General features: G+C 55.1%; 8 protein-coding genes across 8 annotated transcripts; 4 read left to right on the top strand and 4 right to left on the bottom strand.

Annotated features, from left to right (window-relative positions):
- Window positions 1-301: 301 nt before the first annotated feature.
- CkaCkLH20_08629 (uncharacterized protein) lies at window positions 302-1,831 on the top strand (the record flags this gene model as incomplete). Its single annotated transcript, XM_038891344.1, has 1 exon — window positions 302-1,831. The coding sequence occupies one exon, from the start codon at window positions 302-304 to the stop codon at window positions 1,829-1,831; it is 1,530 nt and encodes a 509-aa protein (XP_038743356.1).
- A 1,794-nt stretch (window positions 1,832-3,625) lies between these two features.
- Window positions 3,626-5,463, top strand: CkaCkLH20_08630 (MFS phospholipid transporter git1; the record flags this gene model as incomplete). The annotated part of the gene is made up of 6 exons (XM_038891345.1): window positions 3,626-3,775; window positions 3,867-4,136; window positions 4,193-4,576; window positions 4,636-4,996; window positions 5,055-5,114; window positions 5,168-5,463. The coding sequence occupies 6 exons, from the start codon at window positions 3,626-3,628 to the stop codon at window positions 5,461-5,463; spliced, it is 1,521 nt and encodes a 506-aa protein (XP_038743357.1).
- Window positions 5,464-5,719: 256 nt separating this feature from the next.
- On the bottom strand, window positions 5,720-7,544 carry CkaCkLH20_08631 (dicarboxylic amino acid permease; the record flags this gene model as incomplete). Its single annotated transcript, XM_038891346.1, has 4 exons — window positions 5,720-5,952; window positions 6,010-6,907; window positions 6,973-7,123; window positions 7,180-7,544. 4 exons carry the CDS (start codon window positions 7,542-7,544, stop codon window positions 5,720-5,722), a joined length of 1,647 nt encoding a protein of 548 aa, XP_038743358.1.
- Window positions 7,545-8,424: 880 nt separating this feature from the next.
- CkaCkLH20_08632 (putative class IV aminotransferase) lies at window positions 8,425-9,690 on the top strand (the record flags this gene model as incomplete). Its single annotated transcript, XM_038891347.1, has 1 exon — window positions 8,425-9,690. The coding sequence occupies one exon, from the start codon at window positions 8,425-8,427 to the stop codon at window positions 9,688-9,690; it is 1,266 nt and encodes a 421-aa protein (XP_038743359.1).
- Window positions 9,691-10,315: 625 nt separating this feature from the next.
- Window positions 10,316-11,292, top strand: CkaCkLH20_08633 (uncharacterized protein; the record flags this gene model as incomplete). Its single annotated transcript, XM_038891348.1, has 2 exons — window positions 10,316-10,617; window positions 10,692-11,292. The coding sequence occupies 2 exons, from the start codon at window positions 10,316-10,318 to the stop codon at window positions 11,290-11,292; spliced, it is 903 nt and encodes a 300-aa protein (XP_038743360.1).
- Window positions 11,293-11,572: 280 nt separating this feature from the next.
- On the bottom strand, window positions 11,573-15,914 carry CkaCkLH20_08634 (ABC transporter; the record flags this gene model as incomplete). Its single annotated transcript, XM_038891349.1, has 3 exons — window positions 11,573-14,610; window positions 14,681-15,608; window positions 15,819-15,914. 3 exons carry the CDS (start codon window positions 15,912-15,914, stop codon window positions 11,573-11,575), a joined length of 4,062 nt encoding a protein of 1,353 aa, XP_038743361.1.
- Window positions 15,915-19,183: 3,269 nt separating this feature from the next.
- On the bottom strand, window positions 19,184-20,371 carry CkaCkLH20_08635 (uncharacterized protein; the record flags this gene model as incomplete). The annotated part of the gene is made up of 1 exon (XM_038891350.1): window positions 19,184-20,371. The coding sequence occupies one exon, from the start codon at window positions 20,369-20,371 to the stop codon at window positions 19,184-19,186; it is 1,188 nt and encodes a 395-aa protein (XP_038743362.1).
- A 1,638-nt stretch (window positions 20,372-22,009) lies between these two features.
- Window positions 22,010-23,530, bottom strand: CkaCkLH20_08636 (aromatic aminotransferase; the record flags this gene model as incomplete). Its single annotated transcript, XM_038891351.1, has 1 exon — window positions 22,010-23,530. One exon carries the CDS (start codon window positions 23,528-23,530, stop codon window positions 22,010-22,012), a length of 1,521 nt encoding a protein of 506 aa, XP_038743363.1.
- Between the last annotated feature and the right edge of the window lie 124 nt (window positions 23,531-23,654).

Below are 23,654 nucleotides of genomic sequence, written 5' to 3' on the forward strand. Positions count from 1 at the left end.
AGATGGGAGGAGTGTTATCGCTGCACGGCTTCAAGCCATGCATGACTTTGCTTGAGCAGCTTTGCGTACACATAGTTGTTTAGACAACCACGGACTGCATCGTTGTCCTTTTTGAGGAATAAACAAACGGTTCGACGCTTCTCAAGTTGTTATAAAAGTGAGGGTAATCTTCAGCTTCAATACGTTTTCTTTTCCTCATCCTCATCAGCATCTGGCACTCTCTCTCTTACACTCACTCACTCACACTCTCACTTGCAATCAACCAACACTCTCTTTTACAGCACAAGTACAACATCTCAAGATGGTTCGCATGCTTGCTGTCCTGGCTGCCGCCAGCTTCGCGGCAGCCGTTCCCACTTCCTGCGGCGGCGCTTCCAAGGGCGACGCTCACGATAACGACCACGGGTACGACCACGGAAAGGGAAACCACAAGGACCACGACAACGACAACGGCAACGACTGGGGTAAGGGAGGCCACGGCCACGGCAATGGCAACGGCGGTGACTGGGGCCATGGAAAGGACCACGGCAACGGCAACGGCCACGGTGGTGGCTGGTACTCGGTGACCGCCACCAGTGCTTCGGCCACTCCCGTCAACACCGCGGCCGACATCCAGTACACCTCGACCGCCAGCGCCGACGTCGCCGCTGCGGCCGCCACTGCCAAGACCGAGTCTCCTACCTCCAACGTTGAGGGCAAGGTCTTCAACCGCATCATGCAGGTGTACCTCGAGACCACTGCCTACAACAACTCCATTGCCGACCCCAATTGCCAGGCCCTCATCAACCAGGGTATCTTGCTTACCAACATGTACGGCATTGGCACTCCCAGCCAGCCTAACTATGTTGCCCCGGCCAGCGGTGACGATTTCGGCACCAACAGTGACTCTTTCCTCTTGGTCGACCGCAACGTCTCTACCATCGTCGATCTCCTTGAGGACAAGGGCATTAGCTGGGGTGACTACAACGAGGGCCTTCCTTACACCGGCTTCGAGGGCTTCGAGTATGACAACCCCGAGGAGGGCAACTACGCCCGCAAGCATAACCTGCTCGTCCGCTTCGACTCGGTCACTCTCAACGAGGACCGCCTGGCCAAGGTCAAGAACCTGACTCTCTTCTACGATGACCTCGAGAACGACAGCCTCCCCCAGTGGCTCTTCGTCACCCCCAACCTGTACAACAACGGCCACGACACCAACATCAGCGTCTCGTGCGACTGGACCCGCAACTTTGTCGAACCCCTTCTTTCGGACCCCAAGTTCAACGACGGCAAGACTCTCATCTACATCACCTGGCAGGCCAACGGCCAGTACCCCCTTGAGCGCAACCACGTCGCCGGTATCCTCCTGGGCTCCGCCGTCCCCAAGGACCTGGTCGGCACCAAGGACGACGCCTTCTACAACCACTACAGCGAGCTGTCTTCCGTCCAGGCCAACTGGGGCCTCCACACTCTCGGTCGCTGGGACGTCGGTGCCAACGTCTGGAACTTTGTCGGATCCAAGACCGGCGACAAGATCCGCGAGTGGAGCACCAAGATTGCCGGTGACAGCTTCGCCAACTACTACTGGAACCAGAGCTACGGCGGTGTCTTCAGCAGCGCCGAGAACACCTCCCACCTCTACGTCGCCCCCAACCTGAACATCCTCGGTGGCGGCTACCGCACCATCCTTCCCGCCATTGCTCGTCTCTGGGCCGGATCCAGCCTCCCTGACTACTACCGCGACATCATCGAGCTTCCCGATGCCTTCCACCCCCCTAAGGGCTACGAGGTTCCCATCGGTCTCCAGCCCGCTGAGCCCATCACGACTCCTATCCGTGTCTACCCCGCCTAAGCTGGGTTAGAGACTGACTGGATGGAAGTTTGGGAGTGAGATTGTTTGGTGATTGAGTGAGTGTCTTTTCTCTTCTATGTATCATGTATTTACCACACCATTGTCTATACCGGTGCTGTTTGTAGGGGGTAGCTTGCAAGATAGCTGGAAATAAAATAAATTAGAAAACATATCATGGCTCTACAGAATTCGTGACACAGCGAGTGATCTTTCAATACATTTCGGCTCTGACATGAAAGTAACTTATAACGACCTAACTGGTCAGCTGAATTTCAAGGTGAAGCGCCTTTCAATACGAGGAGACCGAAGTTCACAGTCTGGTGGCCGACATCCGACCAGACCCACTCCGGTCCGGACCCGGCGCCCGGACGGGTCGGGCACGTGGGCTATGTAAGGACGCCCATTGGCCGCGATCAACGCGGTCCGGAACACGTAAAATCACGGAAATCACCTTGTTTCTACATGTATTTCCCACGTGCTTTCATTCAAACACCCTATCCGCGCAATTCCCCTGACCTCCCGCCGGATGGCGCTTCCCGCCAACCTAGCGCAGTTCACCTGCTCCACAAGCTACGTGGATGAACCAGGCCATCGGACCAGATGAAGATCCATCCCTCACGTTGTGAAGTCTACGGCCTTTGTCATTGGCTTCGTAGGCGCAGTTGAGGCGAAGATTGAGTGCCGTCCCTGCCGATCCTGCAGGGTCTTAGGTGCAGCTCTTGTGCGTCTTCAGCTAAGTACTCACTGGTTTGGGCAAATGAAGGCGTGACTGAGCTGTAAGGACAATGACAAGTGTTTACATGAGATTCTCGGGCGCAAAGGAGGGGAAAACCGTAACAGGACTCCTCTACACCCAATCAGGTGTATAGATTCGAGTAAAGTATGCCAAAATCTGTTGAGCTGATGAGAATTGGTTTACCTTCTCCTCAATGAGTTGTCTCCCCGCACCACCTTAACAAGCTGCCAAGAGCCTCCCGGCGCGGCACGCCTTGCCCAGAAAGTGCTAAAAAGCTTAGCCTACTTGCTGGGGTAGCTCTGGACGTCATTCGTCTCTAGAAGAGCACCCGTCATTGGAGAAGTGTTCTTTTCCATGAGACACTACTCTGAAGCAGCGCAGAAGTCAAGTTCACTCTAGATGTCAACGTGACGGACATACCGCTGTTCTACTGAAGTACACGTGTACCCACACCCAATCTTGATCCTATCACAGTCCCCTGGCTTGACAAGACTGAATCCGTCCACCCTCATGCCGCATTTCCGGGCTTATCACCAGCACCAACACGACTCAATCATTCCAACAGCTGTGGAGCTTCCCTTCAGAAACCGACCACTCGTACGCTCCATGGTGTCGGTGTGTAAGCCGCCGTTCGGTGACTCCATTGATAATGTTGCAGCGGGAGCAGGGCACGCTCGGGTTTCCCGCTTCCCATAGGGCCGTCCTCCGCGCCGGCCCCGTTCGACGGGGGAACACCTTCGGATTGCTACCTTGTTGGTGGGGGAAGAAATGCAGGTTGGCTCTAGCGTCGCGCAGCGAGTAGCTCAGATGGTCTTAGATTGACTTGTTGGAAGGTTTGCGCCCGATGAGCTTGTGATCGTCCGATATATAAGGAATTCGGTCCCGCTTCCTTCAATCTGCGCGTTGCGTATCCCTCTGACTCGCACTCAACCCAGGCACCTCGCCATTCAGTCCCTGCCACACCAGCTTCTTGTCGGTTGGTCGTGAGAGCTTCTAGCTGCGCCAGGAGAACCTTCTCGACTGCCAAGCTCCCCGATCATAGAGTCGCCGTCGACAACATGTTGGGGTTCCTGAAGAAGGAAACCTCCGAGTCCGAGGCCGCGACGCAACAGGAGGCCGCCGAGACGCCCCGTAAGCCGTTTCGCGAAGCCATTATTCCCGTCATCGCATGTGGCGCCGGATTGTTTTCCGATGGATACATCAACAACGTGAGTACTGTCCCTGTGCGATCAAATGCGCGCATGCAGATAGGACCATTCCTATTGAAGGGCAGAATACTGACATCGTCGCTCTCTTCAGGTCATTGGTTCCGTCACCACGGTCCTCGCACTCCAGTACGGTGACCTCTACAAGAACTCCAACGCGAAGAAGTACGTCGGCGACATCGCATTCGCGGGAACCGTCGTCGGCCAGCTTGCCTTCGGCTGGCTCGCCGACCACTGGTCGCGCACGAACTCCCTTCTCGTCTCGACCATCATCCTCGTCGTCTTCACGGCACTCGCAGCTGGCTCATACTACCGCGGCGAAGCCGTTGGGATGTTCAATATCCTGGCTGCGTGGCGCTTTTTCGTAGGCTTTCCCCCTCGCCAGTTGTCTGAAGGTTTAGTCTGACATTAGTGTCGCAGGTCGGCATCGGCATCGGTGGCGAGTACCCGGCGGGTAGTGTCGGCGCTGCTGAGAACACGGGAGAACTCAAGGCCGGCTCGAGGAACACCTGGTTCATCTTGTTCACCAACTCTGCGATTGACGTCGGTTTTGTGATCGGCGCGTTCGTCCCGTACGTCGTCGCCGCCGCTTGTCACAATGGTCACTACAGCACCATCTGGCGCACCAGCTTGGGTATTGGCGTGGTGTTCCCGATCTTCTTGTTCGTGCTACGGATCTTCGTCAAGGAACCCGAGGACTTCCAGCGGAACTCGATGCGTTACGCCAAGACCCCTTATCTGCTGTCTCTCCGCTTCTATGGATGGCGTTTGTTCGTCGTGAGCTTGATCTGGTTCATCTATGACGTGAGTTCCTGACAGAAGCTGGACCTTCGAACTGCTGAACTGACGCTATTCCATCTTAGTTCTCTGCCTACTCCTTCGGCATCTACTCGTCAACTATCTTGAGCAATCTGTACGGTGAAACAGCACCTCTCACGACTGTCTTTGGCTGGAACACCGTTATCAACCTGTTCTACCTCCCCGGTACTTTGCTCGGAGCCCCTGCATCAGACTGGCTCGGTCCACGCTACGCTCTTGCCGTTGGTGTCACCCTTCAGGCAGTCGTCGGCTTCATCATGGCTGGTGATTACTTCAACTTGTCGCAGCCCGGCATGGTCGGTGGATTCGTCGTCGTGTACGGTGTTTTCCTCGCTCTCGGCGAATTCGGACCCGGCAACAACATCGGTCTCCTGGCCGCAAAGACTTGTGCGACGGGTATTCGCGGTACGCACCACTGAGCATCTCATGTCCCATTTTCTGAAGAGCTACTAATGGCGAACAGGCAAATACTATGGTATTGCCGCGGCAATTGGCAAAATCGGCGCTTTCGTTGGTACTTGGGGTAAGTGCCATCTTCTTGCTCAGCCGAGATCAGCTTTGCTAACGATACCATAGTCTTCCCATACATCCAAGCCGCTGGTGGCGATAACGCAGTGGCTTCTGCGCAGTATCCCTTCTGGGTGTCGTCTTCACTCTGCATTTTGTCCGCCCTTCTCGCTGTCTTTTGTCTCCCCCACATCGGTCAAGACACCATCGCCATTGAGGACGCTCGGTTCCGCGCCTATCTGGAGGAGAACGGATACGACACCCGCCAACTTGGCCTCAAGAAGGGCGAGATACTTGAGCGTGCCGATGACGGCGAGATTCCTTCTGATGGAGTGGTTGTGAAGGGGGAGAAGACTACCGCGTAGCCCACGAACCATGAAATGGAAGTCTGATTGGAACGAGCCGTACCTGACAGGACGAGCCGCAGCAGCAGATGAAATCGGCTGGAGGGCGTTCAAAGTACGATTCTGTCAACGAGGTGGCCACAGTTCTCGCATTACTTCACTTGCTGGATGTTGTGTTCAAAGGATACCCTTTTGCGGAGGCGGCGATTTCGTATTTATACCGGCTATATCATTCCAAAATAATATCAAAATCAATTGATGTGAACTACAAAATATTCTATCCTCTTTTTGACAAGTTGACAAGCCATGCAGCGGTTTTCTCGATTGTGCTGGGATATTTGCTGCCGTCATCCTCCAGTCTGTTCGTCCACAAATCCATATCTCGGAGGCCGACCTTCTTCGTTTTTGCGTAGAATTTATAGCTGAAGATGTTTACCAGATAGATGGCAATGCCAATGTACGAGGTCATGAACGTGGAGACCGTGAATTTGGGGATGAATGCGTTGTAGCCTGATAGAATCGCCTTCGTTAGTCGCTTTCCCAGCTGTTGCTGATACATGCACTTACCATTGAAAAAGACTATGCACATCGTGATGAGAAGAGAAAAGTACGACCCGTACGGCTGTAGGGGTCCGCGGTAAGGCATGATATCCCTGGAAATACCCTGCGCCTTCATCCCCCTCGTGAACTGGACATAGCTGACCAGAATGCTGACCCAGTTCAACGTTCCGAAAACGGTGACCAAGCTGACGAGATACGTAAACACCGTGGAAGAGTTCTTCGCCGCGTTCATGTACGCAAGGCACGCAAAAAGACTCGTGAACGCGACACCCCACACCGGGACGCCATTCTCCGTAGTCTTGGCAAAGATCCCCGGGGCTTGCCCGTCACGAGCCAGACCGAAGAGGGTGCGGGACCCGATGTAGATGTCCGAGTTGGCCGCGCTGATGACGAAGATGAGGAGACTCGCGTTGACGATGTGAGGGAAGACGGGGATCTTGGCGAGTTGCACCGCAATCACGAAGGGACTCGCGGCAGCCCCGGTGCCCTTCTTGGTACCGCCGATGAGCATTTCATTGGTGTACGGTACCGACATGCCGAGAACGAGGGCTCCGACGATGTAAAAGAAGACGATTCGCCACAGGGTCTGGCGCACAGCTGTGCGGATCGTCTTCCGCGGGTTCGGCGCTTCGCCAAAGGCAACGCCGACGAGTTCGGTGCCGGTGTAGGCGAAGCAGGCTTGGACCATGGCCGCCCAGAAACCCAGGAACCGGCCTGTCGGTCCCTCGACGAGATAAGATCCGAAAGCTCCCGGGTCGTGCCAGTACTTGAAGCCTATGACTTCACCGGAGGGTTGTCCGCCGACGGATATGATGAAGCAGGTGAGGATCAACATGATGATGACCAGGAGCTTGACTGCCGACATCCAGAATTCCGCTTCGCCGAAGAAAGAGACGTGAAGAAACTGTTGAAGTAGTTGTCAGGAAAACATCTGCAGCTGGCTTCGATGTTCCAGGGGTCGGAACTTACGTTGACGGCAACGATGGCCACTGTGAAAGTTGTGACGAAGATTGCAACATTGAGATCAGGTCGCCAATACTGTATGATGATCCCAGCTGCCGTGAGGTTATTCGGAAGAACGACTATGTACTTCAAGAAGTAGTTCCAACCAGTGGCATATCTGAGCACGACTTTGATGAGCTGAAGTTTTCTATCTGTGGAAGCAAGACGACCTACCCGAGAGCGGGGTCCACGAACCGAGTGGCATAGCCAGCAAATCCTTTGTCTGACGGGAGCATAGTCCCCATCTCTCCGAGCGCAGTCATCATGAAGAACACCACAGCTCCAATGATCGTGTACGCGATGAGAAGACTTGCGGGTCCGCCCCTGACGAGGCCAGTACCAGATCCAATGATGAGTCCTGTCCCGATGGCACCGGCGACGGCAATCATGGACACATGTCGCTCTTTGAATTCTCTCTTGAGCTGGCCCGACTCTGCTGAAGCGCCAACGACGTTTGACATAGTTCCTTCTATGTTGTCGTCGGGCATGCCGGCGTCTTGGGCGGATTTGCCATACTTGGCTACGTTCTCGGTACTCATGGTAGAGCTTGAAACGACTCGTATTGAATTTGCTTCTCAACAGTAAAGAAGTTTGGAAAAAGAATGTAGGACCTGGAGAAGATGAATCGAGGAGAACAATGCCCAGGTTCTTATAAGTTGGCGCGGACGGAGACTGGCGGACGTAGGTCGTTATACTACTATCCGACTTATCTCGGTCTTCAGCACATTGCCCAAGTCATCAACCAGCTCAGTGATATGGGGTTGACAACCAATTCTCCACCAAGATAAAGACAAAATCCGGGGAAGAATCGGTCCACACCGGAGAGATAACCACCACGAGACTAACAGAGCATCGTGCGCGCCAACTTGCGGGGGAAAGGGGCTTATCAACCTGTGACCCACAAATGGAGGTCGAAGTCCGCTCTCTAGACTCAAACTGATCTGGATATCCCTGTCACAATCATGAGATGATTTCACTTTCAATGTGATCGAGTCGGCAAAAGTAGGATTCAACCTGACTTGATAGGCTGGACAACCAATTTTTATTTGCTAAGATCTATCAACGCACATCAAACGGGGCACTCCGTGGCCGGGGAGCTTCATATGCCGCGTGCATATCATTTGGAAGATTCGCCAGCACTAACGACGGACTTGAGCCTCCATCGCCGAACATGATACGCAACGACACGACAATTCGCGCGGGGTATTCCCACATGAACTTGATTCATCTCCATCATTCCGAGGAAAATAGGATCCGGAAAGCCGATGTAGGAGGTCCTGAGAACATAAAGGTGAAGCAAAGCCCGCGCGTGATAACAACTTGATGCACAAAGCCTCATGACACAAGCGCATATTCCAACACTTCACCAATATCTCTGAATTTCGTCTCATCTTCCTACAACCATCTAAGTCTTTCACCATGTCACCAAGCGCTATCGAAGACCACAAGGACGATGTTCCGGTTGTGACCAAGTCCTCTCCCAGCACATCTCCGGCAGGCGACTTTTCCACCTTCCGTTCCATCGTCCCCGTCGTGGCGGATGACAAGATCACCTATCTCAATGCCTCTTACCAACCTCCTTCAAACCTGATCATTCACGCCGCCATCACCAAATTTTCTGCCGAAGCGCTCTACAGCAACCACCCCAAGCCTCAATGGCAGAACACCGTCGAGGAGACCCGCGGCCTCGTCGCCCGCTACATCAACGCCGACGCCTCTGAAGTTGCCTTCACCCGCGACACCACCGAAGGCCTGAACTCATTCATCCGCGGCCTCAAGTTCGAAGCCGGAGACAACGTCGTCGTCCTCGACTCGGAGCACCCCAACCACGTCTACGGCTGGATGGCCCTGCGTAGCGCTGGCCTCGAAGTCAGACAAGTGTCCACCATCCCAGAGGCCGAGAAGACCGGCAAGGTGACCGCAGCAAACGCGGCGACTTTCGCTCCTTACGTCGACGAGCGGACCCGCGCCATCGGCATCAGCTCCGTCATGTTCCACAGCGGCCAGTGGAACGATGTAGAAGACATCTCCAAGACATACCGGCCTCGCGGCATCCACGTCCTCGCCGACCTGACGCAACAGGTCGGCTTTGCTGAGACCGATGTCAAGGCCTTGGGCGTCTCTGCGGCGGCCTTCAGTCTTCACAAGGGCCTCAACAACCCCACGGGCTTCGGAGTTCTCTACGTCGACTCGGCGGTGATCAAGGAGATCGATCCCGTCCCGGCCATCGTCGGAGCGGGCGCCATCAGTTACATCCGCCCCGACCTCTTGGTTCCCAGCGACCCCGTGGTGTACCACCCCACAACCCGCCGGTATGAGCACCTGAACCTCAGTCTCATCGCCGCCGCGACGGCCAAGGCGTTCTTGACGTTCTACCTCGACTCCATGGGTCCCAGACGAGTGCAGGAGCATCTCTACCGACTCGGCGACGAGTTGCGGGAAGAATGTCGGGCACTTGGGATCAAAGTGGTCGGACCAACCAACCGGAAAGAGCATGCGCCGCATTTGTACATCCTCGATCTTCACGATGAGAGATGGATGGATCTCTTCAAGGAGCAGGGGGTAATCGTGACGCCTTACAGACTCGGTGTTCGGGTGTCTTTTGGCTTCTACAACAACTCGACGGACGTGAAGAAGTTTGCCAAGGTGCTCAAGACGGGTGTTGAGTCTGGTCTCCCTATTTGAGCGCTTACATCGTCTTCTTTATTGCTTTTGTTATACATGTATCGCGATGTAGATAGATGTAATGATCATTCTTCCAATATGACATCTTGAATTGATTGCGTGTATGATGTATCGAGCGTTGGAAGGACAACAGTGAGAACATGAAGGCCAAGTCAAGCCACTTTGTCGAGAGCAATTTCCAACGTTTTGTCGCATCCTCGGCAAATTGACACGGCACCTTGGCAATGATGTCTTTCAAAGCTATCATAGAGCAGTTAACAAATCATAAGCTTGCTTGAAAACAAGTTATGAGCGCATATGCCGAGAAAGGAAGGTCGTGCGGGGGAGAAATCGACCCTCGCCGTTGTGAAGAAAAAGAAATTCTATCGCCAGTAGAAGTTAATTTAGCAGCAAACAATGCGACGTGGAATTTCGCATCGTCGCGCCCGCGGCGCGCGTTAAATTCTAATCACGGCGGTCCCGCACACAAGCGACGGCGGGCATGGGTTGTCTGGTCAATGAAGGCTGGTCTACGTAGTTCCCTCTCTCTTTGGGATTTCCGTCTTTCTCTTTCTTATAATTACGTCGACTGCTTTTTTGGATCGTCATTCACTTGTTTCAGTCCATCTAACGATTCGTCTCCAAAATGCCGCCGATCCGCACTCCAAAGTCTGCCCCGGCCAAGCGCGCCGGCGGCCTCGGAGCTTTCGGGTTCGCCCCGGTCGACAGGACCGAAGCTCTCTCGCGTGCCGCGAAATCCACACCTAAAGCGGCGGCCGAGACATCTCAGAGTCAGGGCTCTCCGTCGAGGGCCAGAGCGCCCGCGCGCGCAAAGGGCGAAAAAAAGGCCCATTTCGAGAATGAGGTGTCTTATTTTAACAGATTCGAATCTCGGGTCGGCTCGTCTACCAAGACAATCTCATTCGGACCGGATTTTCGGCTTACGACGTGAGTTACTAGCATCCTCGCCACGATCAGTTTTGACGTATTGAAACAATCCGTTCGCTCACAATCAACCTCAGTGGTCACCTCACGCGTCTCCTGAGATGCCCGGACATCTGCAAGAAGCTGTGGCACATCACGATGCCCTTCAAAGACCCCGACCGCGGACTCATCATGAGCGGGAACGAAGGACTCCGCGACCCCGTCCTCGTCGCCCTCGCGGAAAAGTGCCCGGCCCTCAGGACCATCAAGATCCCCGGCACCTGCAGCCTCTCGGACGAGGTCTACATCGCGCTCGGCAAGAACTGTCCCAACCTGACGAATCTCGAGATCTTTGCGGGAAACAGCTGCAGCAGCGTGGACGGGCGCTTCTTCGACGAGCTCCGCGAGAACCCGTCGTGGGCACCGAAGCTGAAGAAGATCAGGATGAGCATGTGCGACAGCGACGAATGGGCGCGGAAGGAGAAGGTGGTTAGGGCCGTGAAAGCGTTGACTGAAGTGAGGGATGGCGTCACCGTGCAGTTTGTGAATGCGGAGGAAGAGAGGGACTATGTTTTCGGAGGCTATGACGTGTCGTATACCGAGGTGACTTACAAAAATGGAAAGTCCACGGGGAGCAAAACGTTGTATCAGTTCGACCTCAGCGACAAGATGTACGATGTCTTCGATTCCGATTATTAGATAGTTAAGGCCGTTGTGGCTTCAGTTATAATGTTGTAATGCGAAGGTCGACGATAAAGCAGTGTTCACGTTGTAGCGACACAGTTGAGAGAACGATTTCAAACCAGATGTCTATAAGCCGCTGAAACTATCGAAACAAGAACAATGCTGTGGAGGTATTATATGAGTATACAAAATGCGACCCCTCCTTCCTAACCGATGCAGTAAACCCCCATGCGATGTGATATGCTTTTCCACCCTTTGATACGAATCGAAATCAACAGAATCCTGACGCACCGCCTTACTGCAGCATCTGCTGCATGGCGTTGATTCTGTAGCTCTCCCTCCTCTCCATCAGCTCGTGGTGCTTACCACTGTCGACGATCTGGCCACCCTCGACGAGGAGGATGACATCGGCCTTGTGCACGGTGTGCAGGCGGTGGGTGATCGCCAGCACCGTCGTGCCGCGAGACGCGCGCTCGAGACCCTCTTGGAGGGCGGCTTCGGAGGCGGCGTCGAGGGCGCTGGTGCTCTCGTCGAGAAGGAGGAGGCGAGGCTTGCGGACCAGGGCGCGGGCAATGGCGAGACGCTGGCGCTGACCGCCCGACAGACGGGTGGCGGAGGGACCGCACTCGGTGTCGTAGCCGTCGGGCAGGGACATGATGACGTCGTGGATGTTAGCGAGCTTGCAGGCCTCCTCGATCTCCTCCTGGGTGGCGTCGGTATCGGGGGCGGAACCCAAGTTGACGTTGAAGCGGACGCTGCCGTCGAAGAGGGTAGGGTCTTGGGGCACGATGGCGACGGTGTCGCGGAAGGAAGGGGGGAGGTTGGCGATGTCGTGGCCGTCGATGAGGACTTGGCCGGCGGAGGGGAAGTAGAGGCGCTGGACGAGGTTCATGATGGTGGACTTGCCGGCTCCGGAGGGACCGACGAGACCGCAGAACTGGCCGGGCTGGAGGGTGAAAGAGACGTTGTCGAGGATGTTGACGTCGGGGCGGCTGGGGTAAGAGAAGGAGACGTTCTTGAAGGTCACCTTGACGCCACCAGCGTTGGGACGGGGGGCCTTGGGCTCCTTGGCCTCCCCGGTCTTCTCGGGGTCCTCCTGCTTGGTGGAATCTCCAGCGAGCACCTGGGGCTGAGTGCCGGTCTTGCTGAGGTCGTCGTTCTTGCCGAGGCTGATGACGTTCATGATGCGAGACAGGGCAGTACGGGCGCGGGAGAACTCGGGGGCAAGGGCGAACATGGTACCCCAGAGCTGGGCACTGATGAGCATGGCAACGAGAATGATGAGGAACTGAGTCTGGGAGATTTCGCCCTTCATGATGAGCTGAGATCCCCACCAGTTGGCCAGGGCGTTGACGAAGGTTCCGGTAACGTTGGAGATGGCCAGGAAGATGTTGGTGGTAGCGGATGCCTTGACCATCTGCTTCTTGGGAGGGGCCAGCAGGCGCTCGTACGAGACCATGACCTCCTTCTCGAGCGAGAGCGCGGCAACGGTCTTGATGGACTGGACGGCCTCGGTGGCGACGGACGTAGCGGTCGAGAAGGCAGCAGAGTGGCGCTCCTCGTAACGGGCCAGCATGCGCAGCTGCATGAATCCGGAACCGAGAAGGAGAGGAATCGTGACCAAGCAGACAATGGCGACCTTCCAGGCAATGATGTGAGACAGAATGACAGCAACAATGACGTTGACGCAGATGGCAAAGACGGTACCAATGGTCGAACCACTGAAACCACCAATGGCCGCACTGTCCTTGGTGATGATGGTGAGCAGACCGGAGGGGGAACGGCCTTCAGACTGGTGCCATTGAACATCCTGATCCATCAAAGAACGGAAAGACAGAATGCGGACCGAGTAGAGAAGCTTCTCAGCGACCACACCGAAGCAGGACCAGGCGAAGAAGTTGGCGAAGAGCTCGATGCAGGCAAGGGCGAAGAGAAGACCGGAGAAGAAGCGACCCATGGAGAGAATCTTGTCGTAGGTGCTGGCACAGGGGTTGAGAGCACCGACGGTGTGACCGAAGATGAGACCGGAACCGGTGAAGGTGCATCCGACGATGGTGGCAGCAATCATGGCGACAATCAACCAGGCAGTGGAAGGGCGGATGAGGTGAGCAAGGCCCTTCATGACGGCGCTGTAAGGCTTCTCCTCGCCAACAGCCGGGTCGTCGTCCTTCTTCTCCTCCTCGTCGCTGCTCTTCTCCTTCTTCAAGGCTTCCTTGGTAGGCTCATCGGGGTCCTCGGCTTCGATCTTCTCGTTGATGACGTGGTCAGTCTTGAGGGTGGAGGCATCGAGAGAGTCGCCAGAGACGGAGCTGGGGGCGCGGTCGGTAGTGCCGAGAGTCTGGAGGCGAGCCATGCGAGCGAAAGCACCGTCCTCACGGGCCATGAGCTCAGTGTAGCTGCCCTGCTCGACGACCTCGCCGGCTTCCATGACAACGATGCTGTCGGCGTTGCGGATAGTTGAGAGACGGTGAGCGATGGAGACGATGGTGCGGTTCTCGGTGGCGGCCTGCTCGACGGCGCGCTGGATACGCTTCTCACTGGCAGAGTCAAGGGCAGAGGTGGCTTCGTCCAGGACGAGGATCTTGGGGTCGCGGATCAAGGCACGGGCGAGGGCGATGCGCTGGCGCTGGCCACCACTGACAAGAGAACCACTGGGTCCGGCCATGGTGCCGTAGCCATCGTCAAGGCGGTTGATGAAGGTCGCGGCATCAGCCTGCTCGGCAGCGTGGCGAACCAACTCGACGATTTCGCGAACCTCGGATCCATAGCCATCGACGGAAGTGAGAGCTTCCTTGCCCTTGGAGGCGATCTCGGCGAGCTGGTGTCCGTTGAGGAAAGGCTTGAGGTGCTGGTGTTCCTCCTTGGGAGAGTTGATCAAACCCAGCGCAATGTTCTCGAGGATAGACCGGTCAAGAAGGGAAGGCTCTTGCTGGACGAAGCTGATGAAGCTACGAAGGCTGCGGACGTTGAGCTCGCGGAGGTCGGTGCCGTTGAGGAAAATGGCTCCCTGGTTAGGGTCCTGAAGACGAGCGAGGAGGGCGGCGATGGTGGACTTTCCACTGCCGGAGAGACCGACGACGGCCGTGTACTTGCCGGCGGGGAACTCGAGGTTGACGTTGCGGAGTACGGGCTGGCCGGGGCGGGAAGGGTACTCGAAGGTGACGTTCTGGAGAGTAATTCCCTTGGGGTCGTTCAGGGGCAGGACCTTGCCCTCGTCGGAGGTACCATCGATCTCCGAGGGTGCTTCGATGTCCTCCATCAGACGCTTGTAGGCGGCCGCCGCACCTCCACAGACGGGCAGGATAGGGGCGATGGAGCCAAGCATGATGCAGGCTGAAAACGAGATGAGCAATTAGCACGATACCCACACAACACAGAAGTCATGGGAACGGTTGCAACTTACCATCAACGAGCAGGTAAACAACGGCGTAGATCTCACCGACGGAGGCGCCGTTGCCGCGACCAGCCATGGAGTCCGCGATTTTGATACTGCCCTGCCAGAAAGCAAGAGCGTTTCCGGCGTAAGCGATGAAGTAGAGAAGACCGGCCTGGATGGCGGCAACAGCAGCCTTCTTGATACCAGCCTTGCGAGCATCGATCATGTGGTCGGCGAACTTGGCCTCCAGGCGGGGTCCGGCACCGAAAGCCTGCACGACCGACACGTGCGACAGAGCCTCGGAAGCAATCGAGGAGGCGGACGAAATGGCCTGGGTCATGATGCCACTGTACTTGGTGATGTAGGAACCGCCAAAGAACGAAGACAGCAGGAAAGCCGGGAACATCGAGACCAACATGCCGGCAAGCTTAGGCTGCTTCGTGAAAGCGATGACGAAGACGGTGACGAAGAAACTCAAGCTGGCGAGGATGATGCCGACCTTCTCCGAGGTACCGGACTGAATAGCCGTGATGTCGCCGTGCAGTCTGCTCGAGACCTCACCGGCCGAGGCGCGCTTGTCGAAGAACGAGGGCGGCTGCTTCAGCAGGGACGAGACGTACTTGGTGCGCATGCGTTGGGCGAGACGCTGGCTGATGATGCTCCAGGCGAGGATGTAGCTGTAGATGAGGACGAAGGCGGCGGCGGCGACGATGCACGTCTTGATGACCTTGTCGTTGATGGCGGCCTCGTAGGCGAAGGCGTCGATACCGTCTTCGGCGGCACAGGTGGCGGAGTTCATGTTATCGACGAGCTGACCGAAGAGGACTCCCATGAGAGGGAACGGCACACCCGCGCCGATGGCGGTGATGGTTGCGAAGATGATGAGGAAGATGTCGAGCGGTGTCGGGTCGGCCGCCAGGAGCAGGCGAAAGAAGACCAGCGTTTGTTTCCATCGCTGCGTTTCAAAGTGTTAGCTTTCTTTGAGAGAGGGGTTGAGGTCATTGAAGCTGCGCGCCGGACGACGTGTTGCGACATTCTGTCGAGATGCGATTGATAAGATCTTTTGGTGTTGAGGGATGCGGGACGGGCCGACCGCAGCCAAAAAGTCGCATGCAGCACCAAACGCCCGCGCAGCTCAGCTCAGTGACGGTTGGGAAAGACTAACCGGCAGCTCTGCCTTTTCCTCCTTCTTGGGCTCTTCAGCCGGAGCATCGGCCGGGGGAGCGACCTGCTCAGGTTCTTGCTTCTCAGAGACCGCCATGGTTGGTGTCTGTCTCTGAGTTCCTTATCAGATCTAGATCACGCGTTCCAGATCCTCTCTTGCTGGGTCCGTCAGACGATTCCAGCAAAAGATGTCAGGCAAGAGGCGGTAAGGGGGGAGGGGGAGGAAAAAAAAGAGTGTGAGAGGTTGGTGAAGGAGTGAGAAAGCACCTCGAGAAAGGTGAAATGGCAAGATGAGCCGGCTTGACTCTTTTTCCCTCTTGGCAGTCCCCTCCGTTCTACCTCTCGCGTAAAAAAAATTCAACCGCTCCTTGTCCCCTTCGGAGACTGCAGACACATGCGAAGAGGAGGCGATGTGGTGGCCGATTCCGGTGCTTGGCCTGCGCGGGTTTGGGTGCCAAAAAGAGGAGCGGCACAGCACAGATTCCACGAGAAAAGCCGGTCCTTTTGGACGATCAGGGTGTCCTTTTGGAGCTGTGGTCCTGCAGAGGTGGAAGAATTTTGCAATGGAGACCTGCGATGGACCGGACAAGGGGGGCTTGTGGCCAGTCATGATCGACTATGTGGTGAAGGGTGTGATCAGATAAGATGATCTGATTGATTAGATATGACGCTAGCAAATGTCGCTAGCCCGTTTAATTTGGCGTCGGTGGGCTTCCTATGCGGAACCCATGCCTCTGCGTGCGCAGCCATGACTTAACATGCGTAACCCTGCCCGCACGCCAGCGGGACAGCATTTGTGGGATTCCGAGAAGGCGAGGGAAGGGAACTGTTGGCTCTTGTCTTTGGTCAGGAGGGAGGCTCTTGTTCGGATCGGAGCGCCGGCAGTCCCCCCTCGGTTCGAGAGTCGAGACTTTGCTATCGATAGCCTAGATAACGCTGATATGTGACGGGACTCTGTCAATCTGTACACCCGAGGTCGCCTTCGGGTTGCGGGTTCTTTACGTACGGGCACTCCGCAAGACCGTTTGCCATGACTACAAGAATCGATCTGCCCCTCCACAACTCCCCCAAAGCCCCTCGCAATTCCAGCTTCCCGAACCGGGCTCGGGCTGGTAGGGGTTGCACAAGAGTTACGCTAACAACTGGAGCTTGTGTTGCATTGCCGGTCGCGCAGTCTCACTCAAATGGACAGCGAACTGCACAATTTTGTGAACCGAGGGTGGCGGGAAGATGGGGAATACCCGAGTAGTATTTGAATTTGAGCCGTCGTTTTCCACGTCGGAGCCGACAACCAAACGGTCTCCTTTCTCTCTCAAAGTTCTCACAGTTAAAAAACAAAACCCCAACCGGCTGGTGGATGAATCCGCAATTGCCAAGCCACGTCACGACAGGGGACGGGAATGGACAGGGTTGGAGCTTTCAGCTGGAATGCATCCGTCCCGAGCCGGGAACCTGGGCATCATTCTCGAAGTTTGCAATTTTGATTCTCTGCAGGGCATCACAAAATCCACTTCGGCTCTTGAGAACCGGCCGGCTCGATCGCCGAAGGAAGGCTGACGCCAGGCTCGCAGAATCCGAGCCGCTGGTGGATCGGTCGCCTGACTAATTAGAGCACCGCAGCACCGGTCTCGGTAGCGTGTCCCACGATGCCGGCGATGATGACGTTCATACTTTTTAGGGGGTGCCCTCACGATTGAACCAGTAGAACAGGAGAAACGCGTTGGCGGAAGAGATGAAATTACTCTCAACTCGGTCGGGGACTTTCAGCTGGTTGGCTAAATGAAAACCCTGAAAATCACTGCCTGACGACGAGTTGCCGTACTTCGCGTGAAGCTCGGGTTTTGTTTGAGATGCTGAGATAAAGTACGGACACATGTAAGTCGGCATGACGTGGTCGTGGTTCCCCTTCGTCTTGGCTGCATGGTTCCACATCGCGGACAAGTCCAGGACTACGATCCGCGGAGTTTACGGATGTTACCTTGTTCAAGTCATGATCCATGAGTACATCAGTCTGCGTGCTCCTTTTTGGTATCCTTTGGCCGAGCTCGGGAGATTGATGAGATCCGATAAGTGAGCCCCGCATGCTTCCTCCTTCCCTTCAGACCTCAACATCGTGTCTATCAAAATTGAGACGTTATCCCTTTCCACGTCACGAGCCTCGCCGAGAAGTTGTGATGTACGAAAACATTTTATCCCGCTGAAACACTCTCAATGAATTAAGTGAGTAGTCGCGACTAAGTCGGAAGTTGATAGTCACCGATGCCACTTCATTCACCTCATGTCCCCTCTATCACGTACTACCGCAACGTTGATGGGCAACTGCAGGTCTCCCAAGAGAGTTTAATAGGAGAGATCATCTGAGTCTCGAAGAGAATAGGAAACACGGAACTTCTGCGAATTCCCCTCCCATCAAACGCAATATGCCGCGCAATATAATTCAGCCACCCTTATAATTTTGGTCAATATCTCGCTATACCCAACGAGTACACATTTAACGTTCAATGTTCAAAAAAGTTTCTTGATAAGCTTCAATGCGAAAACCACTCCCATGTAAAAGGCAAGACTGGCTATGTATAGTTGACACACTGCCTATGTCTCAGGACTAACTCAAGAACCGTGAGTCGCATTCAATTCCAGGAAAGATGAGGAAGAAAAGGCAACGATAACAGAAAACCAGATCTTACGAATTCAAGCACTGCTAGTAAGGCTTATGATGTTATCATACTTTGCCTAACACTTTGCGGTCCGTACTTTTGAGATCAACCAATGAGTAGGTATTGCTTTGAGATGAACGCCGCAGAACTCTCATCTTCATGATTTTGCATTCCCGTGTAAAGCTGCGTCTTCTCAGTGTGCAATTTTAAACTTTGATGAGACTTATCATATGTATTCGTGAAAAAGCCAGGCGCTCGAGTATAACACTCAAGCAAAGTACCATATTCTGTCATGAAAATGTGATGAATCTCGCACAATACTGCTGCATACGAATGGCGTGGCTAGGGTTTCAACCTCTTCGTGGGGATGCGCTACTTGAAGGATCAATAGGGACTTAACAACAGTTTAGTTCAAGAGAAAATTCAATTAGTCAGTGCCCATTTGAGAGCATGGTGAGCGACATTCTAGGACAAGGACTCACGAGCTGAGACCCGCGATATCGTCAAATGCTAGCGTTGATGGATTATCAATTAAGATATGGAATCTTACTGGAGTATCTATGTACAGTATGCTCTAAACGTGACAACATCTCATTCAATCACTCATAATCTCAATCCCTACTAAAACGCCGTTCCGGTACCTGCTAACAGTGACGGACGCATGAACCAAGGTTGGAATATTACCGAACTCATGAACCTCCACAAACGCCGTCTAGTTCTTCTGCGCGATAATCCGATAACTCGTCGACACAAGCCTCATGTTGTCCATCTTCACAAACGCCTGCCCATCAAGGCACAACCGGTTGATGAGCGTCTTGAAATGAGGCGGCAACAACCTCACCTTCACAAGCCCGAGAATGACCTGCCTCAAGCTACGGAAGTAGACGTCCGCCTTGTCGATCAGCGGCGCTTGCAGCCCATCGATACTCGCGTTGTCCGATCTCAACACGGTGAACCCGGCATCCGTAAGCGCCTTCTCGAAAGTCTGCGGCGTCGGCGTCCCCACGGCTCCAATGAGGGGCTTCGTCCTCCGCATCAGCTCCGCGTGCTCCGGGTTGGTGGGGTCGTACGCCGGCAGGCTAACCCAGTCCAGCAGCGAGATCTTGGCGCCCGGCTTCAGCACGCGGCGCAGCTCGCCGAACAGCCTCGGCAGGTCCTTGCACAGGCTCAGCGCCTGGATCTGGTAGAAGGCGTCGAAGGAGTCGTCCTCGAAGGGGAGCGGGAGCTCGTTCATGTCCTGGATCGTGAAGCTGTTTTCCAGGCCCATCTGCTCGTTGAACTCTTTCGCCTGCGCGACCTGGTTCGGGTCGATGTTCAGACCCGTGACTTTCGCGCCGCTCACGACGGCCATGTGGGCTGCGACGCGGCCCCGACCGCATCCGAGGTCGAGGACCCTGTCCCCCGCCTTGAGACCGATGTCTCGCGCGATGGACTCCTCGTACAGCATCTGGTTATCCAGCACGGAAGCCTTCTTGTCCATCAAGGGCGGGATATACATCTTCTCCACGTCACCCAAGGCGCAAAGGTGATTGAGAACGCCATAGTATGCTTGTAAGCAGTCGCCGACTTTTTCGCGGTAATTGGGACCAAGGGTATCGATCATTTGTTGCTCATCCGCCCAGTCCAGACCGTAGATGACGTATGACGCCATGTAGTCATCGACTTGTTTTGGCGTGAGGTCGTGGAGGTACTTGAACGATTTCCAGAACGTCTTTGACCTTTTTGGTGATGCTGTGCGGTTGATCTGTCCATTCTGACTGCTGTTCTTCTTCTTCCACGATGCCTGGGCGGCAGGCTTCAGCGTCGAGACGTCATCTGTCGATGTTGAGCTGCTCCGGGGCGTGTCGTTGACATCAGTGGCCGGTGGTGGCGCTTGCGTGATTGCTGGCGCTGCTGACATTATGGCCGGTGGTATGATTGATTTGTAACGGAATCAGGGATGAGGGAAAGGGAGGGAGGGAGGAGGGATGTAAGTCGGAAGAGGAGAGAAAGAGGAAGTAAATAAGATCGAACTGGGTATCAAGGTGTGCATCCTGAGAGACAAAAAACCTAAAACAGGTTATGGGAGATTCCTTTTATTAAATCACAATTGTTTAAAATGATCAGCAAAAAAAACAAAAGATGTGACGGAGCCGCAAACCGGATTGCTTTCTAATCTCTCGTGACGTTCGGTACTCGCGGAGTGACGTCCGGTAGTTCCGAGCGGGCCAACACCAAATCACCAGACCAGTCAAAAGGACCAAGGCCGGCCGGCGCTGGATCTAAGACCAGCCCATCATCAGCTAAGGATGTGCAATCTCCTTGTTGGTGAGTGAGCACCCCCCGACCTCTCGTCAATATTTCGGCGACAACGGACTCCGTTGGGCGAGGGTGAGTCACGTCTCCCAATTTCAAGGCAGGACAACTGAGGCCAGAACCCCAAGGGAGAGAGAGAACCCGATGGCCGGCGGTGAGTGCTACATTCCATCGGTCGCGTTTGCTTTTTCGCCGTCCCGGGACCTTTACCTTGCTTGTGTTTTCCCGCCTCCATTTTTTTGACGTTTCTCCTCTACCCACGCGTTATTCGGTACGCTTTGCGTCATTGTGGCGTCTGGTCGGCGTGCTGCTTCCGTCTTACTGCCGGCGTCGACATCCCGGGTGCCCCCGATTTAATTGGGCGTTTTTCGACATGTCATATGCAAAAGCAAACCTGCTAGTAATAGGGCTGGGCTGGGCTGGAAGGGGGTCGTTAAAATCAAATCCCATCAGACAAACGGATGGGTCATGGCGGCCGCTTGTGTTTCGCCATGGGGGTTGGCTGGGCGGGTAATGGGTGGTTACGTCGTTCGTGTGAATGTGCTGGGAGAGATGGATGGCATTGTTGGCGAATACGGGGGATGATGAATGGTTCGATGAGGTTGAAAATAAAATAAGCTTTCTGATGATCCGCACTTTGCCTCGTTTCTTATTTTTGGGGGGGTCTGGATCTCTGCTTGGCACCGGAGATGCTTTCCCTCCTCCCCTCCCTTCCCCTTCGGAGCGGGCCTGGGCTCCTGGGACGGTCCGCTGTCCATTATGTCTCGGTCCTTGGATTTGTCCGTAACTTTGACAATGGCGGTGAATCGCTTCCGCTACGGCGATGGTCTTGGGGGCTAGGAGCCGTCAGTCGTGAAGCTTGTTTCGATGAGACGAACGGGTTTGTTGAGGGCGCTTGGCCGGATGCTGCGGGGTTTGCATGGCTAGCTTGCAGATGGCTGGAAGCTCCTGCTAGGCTGGTATAATAAGCAAGCGCATCTTTCGGCTCATGAATCAATGGGATCTTCCGCTTGATCTGAGGGGATGAACCGGAGCACGTGGAACGATCCAGTCGAGAGTGTCTTCCTGGCGATCAATCAGGCACCGCACCAATCCTGCATTGATTGCGTGACAAACAGCACCCGCCCGGGTTCGTTGCTTCTTTTTGAGATGCATTTCGGTATAAGAGCTTGTGTTTTCATCCAGTATTGCTATGCCTGCTGTAGCAGATGACATCAAGGTGGCCCATTGGTTCTTCAATGGATCACAAATACCCGCCATGGAAGCACTTCACGCCCACCTTGCGAAAAGAACCCCTCAATGCCATCCGTTCATATTCGTCATAGCCCCAGAACCTAACCTTCTTCAGGTTCGGAAACTTCTCAGGTACTTGTCCCGCGAGCTCGATAAGATCTTGGAAGAGATGGCTCTCCTCGTCGCACAGCTTCAGGTAGCGGAGAGTAACCGGCAAGAAGTCAACCAGCGAGTCCTTCTTTCTTCCCCTGTGCAGTGCCCCGTCCGTTGTTCCCTCCTCGACATCGCCATCCTCGTGGCCTTCCTCCTCTCCATCGTCCCAGGTTCTCGGCACGAGGATGGCGTCGTAGCCTATGGCGAGCTCCTCCAGCACCTCCATCTCCTTCAGGCTGCGCATCGTACTATGAGATGCGATTGTGTCTTGATCAATCCGGTACATTGACGAACGCGCAAGGTCGAGATCCACGTCCTTGAGCGTGTCCTTGCGGAGCAGAAGCGCCTCCCCAATCTCCTGCGGGTTGGCGTCTATATCGTTCGGACCCGCGACGGTCACGTTGTGATCAACCTCGTACCCGAACACTTCCAGCTTCGGGAAGCCGGTCATGATGGCATTGATGTGTGTCGCACCCAGGATGCTCTGACTCAGATCAAGACTCTTCAAGGCCGGGTGCGTCACGGACGTGGTCATCCCGTTGACGCCGACTCCTCTGAACCGTTCCAGGGCCGGGGCGGCGTCCATGATGCCCTTGACGCAGTCGATGCTGTTGCCCTCGCTCGCCTGCGTCGTCTGCAGCGTGAGGTCCGTCAGACGTGGGAGGGATCCTGGCGCGGAGAACGGAAAGTGGGGGGCGAATAGGGGCTCGACGTGGATGTGCTCGACGTTGGGCACGAGAGTGACGATCAGCGCGTCGACGACACGGACACGTCTGTCGAAGAAGTTCTTCCCTCCTCCTGGTTTGGTGGCATCCGGTATGTAGCCCACGTAGGGATCTCTCTTGCCACCGTCCGGCCCCGTGAGCCAATCTCGCGGCCAGTCATTATCCAAATCGCTTAGCAGTTGGGCGGGAATCCCAACGCGGTCGATTATGCCGTTGAAAAGATCTTGTAGTTCCGGCGTAACGTCCTTTTCGTTGACGCTCCATTTTCCGAGGTGCAGCTCCTTAACGGCTTGAGCGAGCTCACGATTGGAGGCGAGAGTGCGGGCGAGGAAGAGTTCAGAGCCGATGATGGGTTTCGGGCTGTGATATAGCATGGGCTGTGCGATGTTCCGGAGAGTGTGGCATGTCCTCGATAGCCTTGAGAGGGCTTGGCGATGCAGGTCTGACTCGGAGAGGCGACTGGCACCTTTGGGGCGGTCATCGTTACAGGTGCATCCTCCCAGGTTTTGCGATACGACGACGCAGTGAGGACATAAGAGGCTGATGATTTGCATCAGAAGCTCGTTAGGAAGATCGAGGAACGCGGTCATCTTGGCGTCCTGCTTGATGTGGCCGGCGTCGTGGTGAAAGTGGCGGGGAGCAGAGGAAAGCAGAAGGTCGTGTTTTGCTATCCGTTTGTCAGTCTGAAGATGAGATTGCTAGCAAAAGGGCCAGTCTTTTCATAAGACGACAAGGACAAATGCTTCTGAGACCCGTGGGAGTTGAAGAGTTTCGGTG

This window comes from Colletotrichum karsti (genome assembly GCF_011947395.1).
Source record: "Colletotrichum karsti strain CkLH20 chromosome Unknown Scaffold29, whole genome shotgun sequence".
NCBI classification, from domain to species: Eukaryota; Fungi; Ascomycota; class Sordariomycetes; order Glomerellales; family Glomerellaceae; genus Colletotrichum; species Colletotrichum karsti.